This window comes from Sinocyclocheilus rhinocerous, unplaced genomic scaffold (genome assembly GCF_001515625.1).
Source record: "Sinocyclocheilus rhinocerous isolate Xijiao unplaced genomic scaffold, SAMN03320098_v1.1 scaffold776, whole genome shotgun sequence".
In the NCBI taxonomy this organism is placed as follows: domain Eukaryota; kingdom Metazoa; phylum Chordata; class Actinopteri; order Cypriniformes; family Cyprinidae; genus Sinocyclocheilus; species Sinocyclocheilus rhinocerous.
In genome coordinates, this window is record NW_015647486.1 from 165,456 (window position 1) to 169,822 (window position 4,367).

The following is a 4,367-nucleotide window of genomic DNA, read 5'->3' on the forward strand; positions in this document are numbered from 1 at the left end:
CATATATATATATATATATATATATATATATATATTAATGAAAATTAAACAAACATAATAAAGTAAATGCTAAATTATAACTTTTTATAGTTATTAAGATAATATAAAAATCATAAAAAAATGATGCAATTAAAATAAATCTGCTTTACCTGGCAACAGCTCCTTTTCTGCGCTGCTGGATGGCTGGTCAGCGGCTGATATAACAGCAGTCTGAAGGCATAAACCGCGTCCAGACAGCGGGCCGAGTGTGTTGAAGGTAGAGGCCCACTGACTAATGGGCTCTTCTTGCCGTCCGGTGAGAACACTCATGGACGGATCCGATTTGGGTCCGGTTACCACCTTCCTCGTCTCTTCAACTCCCCGCTGAAGAAGCCTGTAGCACAGCAAAGCCCGGTCACGCACACACACGTCGCTCTCTTCCTCTGCGGTGGACCAAACAATATTAAATCAATTACAGAAACAAGAAGCTCTTGACTAAATATGTCAAAGGAAGGGCACATCTGTGACCATTTCTCAGAATGAATCGCTCAGACTGAAAATAAACTAAAATGAGAACAGGGAAGGAGGGCCTGTGGCACGGTTTCTAAAATACTATGTGCACATAAATGACTAGCATAATAGACTAATATATACATAGACTACTATTTAGACATATACGTGATGTGATCTTGGAGCACAAAACCAGTCTTAAGTCGCTGGGGTATATTTGTAGCAATAGCCAACAATACATTGTATGGGTCAAAATGATTCTTTTATGCCAAAAATCATTAGGATATTAAGTAAAGATCATGTACCATGAAGATATTTTGTAAATTTCCTATCATAAATATATCAAAACGTAATTTTTGCTTAGCAATATGCATTGCTAAGGACTTCATTTGGACAACTTTAAAGGCGATTTTCTCAATATTTTTTTGGGTTTTTTTGCACCCTCAGATTCCAGATATTCAAATAGTTGTATCTCAGCCTAATATTGTCCTATCCTAACAAACCATACATCAATGGAAAGCTTATTTATTCAGCTTTTCAGAAGATGTATAAATCTTAATTACAAAAAAATCGACCCTTATGGTTTTGTGGTCCAGGGTCACATATATAATATATATATATATATGAAATAATATCACAATTTAAAAAAAATCTATTATAATATATTTTAAAATGTAATGTGGTGGCAAAGCTGAATTTTCAGCAGCCATTACTCAAGTCTTTAGTGTCACATGATCCTTCAGAAAGCATTCTGAAATGCTGATTTTGTGCAGTTATTATTGGTGTTCAGTTATTAATAATAGTTTTTTGCTGCTTGATATTTTTTGTGAAAACTACATTTCCCCCCCTCAGGATTCTTGGGCGGCACAGGAACATCTTGACCGAGGCAGTCAGCAGCTCCATCTTCACGGCCGAGGACAGCTCAGTCTTCAGCCCGTCTATGTAGCCCTCCATCACATAGGGGGCGCTACTGATCTGATCACCATGTTCTCCCAGAAGCCATAACAGAGCCTGCTTTCCCTGAGAAAAACAGTGGAAGGATTTATCCTTCTCTGATAAGTCAAACATAAATTTTGGCCAACTTGTATTTTGTAAATATAGACAAACTAAGACGAATTTATCTTATTACCTTTTCAATTGCAAGACATATGCTAAAATGCTTGAAATTGTTTTTGTAGACAATAATAAATTGACAAAGTATGGATTTCTTTACAAAACTAACATTTTTGTTTCCATTGTGTTTGTGGGATTGTGAAAAAAAAGCATCAAAAAGTGCCGAACACAGTCTGCTTCTTGTAGATGGTCAAAACAAAAGGCAGGCGAATCATCTCACCTCACTATCTTGAGGACTGTCAACACAGGCCTCCACGGTCTGACACACAGCGGCTGTGCTCTGAGGACAGAACCACACCAAATCCCTGAACGTCTGGATCACGGCTAAACACACACACACACACACACACGAAGAGTTGATTCTGTTAACTGATTATGTCTGTTTGCAAACAAAGCTATTATCCAAGCTGGAGAAAGTGCCTGCTAAAAGGGTTTTGAAAAGCAAACAGTACCTCCTTCAGAAACAAACAAAAAAATTACTCTCCTTTACCCATTAACTAGAAGATATAAAAATCACAAGCATGCACATGTTTGGCTCCGCTTTCTCTCACACCTGACGTGATGTGATCCTGTTTCAATGCCAGCAGTCCCGTCAGGATATCCAGACACTTTTCACTGTATGTTCGTGCAATACGACCTTAAAAAAAAGAGAGAGAAAAATGTTTACTTAAAAGGGTCATATGATGCGATTTCAATTTTTCCTTTCTCTTTGAAGTGTTACAAGCTCTTGGTTCATAAAGAAGATCTGTAAAGTTGCAAAGACTAAAGTCTCAAATCCAAAGAGATATTCTTTATAAAAGTTAAGAGTCAACCACGCCCTCCTAAAACGGCTCGTTCTAACACGCCCCCAACAACGTTTTTAAAATATATAAATTGCGGTGTACAGCGTTTATTATGAGGGGTAGAATCCACAGCTCAGTACACACTACTCAATACTCATGAGTACTTTTAAATAGGCTACTCTTTTACTCTTACTCAAGTAGTTTTTTGGACAAGTACTTTTACTCTACTCACACTACATTTTTTACAACTGATGTTAGAATGATATTCAATTAAATGTATAAAACTATCAAAAATCTTTATACTTTTTTTTTTTTTTACAGAAAAGGAACATTTAACTGTGTTACTTTGCGTGCAACCCAGTTACCATTAGATTTTCTCTTTTAAAAAAGGGCAAAAAAGGGCAAAAAAAAACAAAAAACAAAAAAACCCGATTTAAACTCTGTTACCCACTTTGGTTTTTATTTATTTATTTTACATGAATATAAAAATAAATCAATTAAATTTGTTAATTAACAATGCATTACTAAATGCAATGAAATCAGGGTTGCAAATCGCAAAACAAATTTCAAATAAATGAATAAATGAATGACTAAGAAAGAAAGAAAGAAAGAAAGAAAACCTTGATTGTGCAAAATGCCTACAACCTTCAATTTGACATTTGCTCCTCAAAATGAAGTTTCTGTATTTTAAACATTGTTTAATCAAATGAGAGAAACAAACAGCATCTTGTACCTATAGCGGCAATGGCTGCCTGGGCCAGTTCAGGAGACACATCAGTGCAGTAGCTTCTCAGCTCCTCCAAAACCAAAGCCACATTTTCATCATTCACCAGCTCCACCAGGATCTCCATCTTGCGAAACTTAATGTAAGTCGGTTCAGAGTATCCACAAAAGAAGCGCTTGTAATGCGTGCCGAAAAGGCCCGGCTGACTCCGCATGACCTGCTGTACGTGACAGAGGCCAGCAAAGCGAAGCTCGCGTGACGCAGCACCGCAGGTGGCCAGCAGGGGCGCACTTGTGCGCAGGAGGGCGTCGGCCTGCACAGCCGGGTGGGCGGAGGCTAACTGAAGGAAGAGGCGGAGCGTGGCAACTGCGACATGTGCGTGAGCACTTTGGAGGAAGGAGTCTAGTAGGCTGAGGATGTCGAACAACTCGTCGTCGCTACGAGGACGGTAGCGTAGCAGGAAGGTGAGGACCTCACTCTGAGCCCAACTGTCCAGGTCCTTCATTCTGAAGGAGAAAACACATGAAAACACAAAGTCGCTCATTAGACAATATGCTAAATAGGCATGTATGATGCTTTTGAAAGCCTTTGAAAACATTTTGCCCGGCAAAAATGCAACTCTGTGTTGTTTTTTGTTAACTAATACTAAAGCCATTAAAAAATTAAATAAATAAATAAATAAAAAATATTAGAAATTGAAACTGAAATAAAAATAAAATGTTCACGCAAAGAAAGAAGGCGAAAATATTAGATGAAAAAATTTTGCTTTGGCAACTAACTGAAATACATTTAAGTACTAAAACGACTAAAACTAAAACTGAAAATTAAATTAAAACTAAATAGAAACGCTATAACAAAATTACTATAACCTAAAGTAAGATTAAAATTAAAACTCAAAATATAAAAACAAAAGCTCACTGAAAACTGATAAATACTATAATAGTACATAAATATACCAGTGTTATTTTAGTATCATTTAGATACGATTATAATTTGTATTAATATTTTGAATCATTTTTATATTTTGATTTTAGTTTACTGTTTTCGTCTGTTTTTTTTTTTCAGTTTTAGTTTTAGCTATTTTAGTACATCAAGTTAAACTAAATTCAAATGAGAACTGTTGGCAACTAGCTGAAATAAAAAAGTTTGTTTTTTTAAGTAATGGATTTATTTTTTATTTTTTTTAGTTAACTATAAAATCCTGAAATAGCCTAAAATAACACTGGAAGCATCTTCCCAAAAATATAATAAATATAATA

The 4,367-nt window shown here is 35.9% G+C and overlaps 1 protein-coding gene across 1 annotated transcript in view; it reads right to left on the bottom strand.

Moving 5' to 3' along the window:
- Positions 1–4,367, bottom strand: part of LOC107709236 (AP-4 complex subunit beta-1) — an 11,785-nt gene that overhangs the window by 1,812 nt on the left and 5,606 nt on the right. The window contains 5 exon segments of the mRNA XM_074560065.1: positions 150–474; positions 1,327–1,509; positions 1,823–1,926; positions 2,156–2,239; positions 3,118–3,614. Of these exon segments, the coding sequence (XP_074416166.1) occupies positions 150–474; positions 1,327–1,509; positions 1,823–1,926; positions 2,156–2,239; positions 3,118–3,614 (1,193 nt within the window).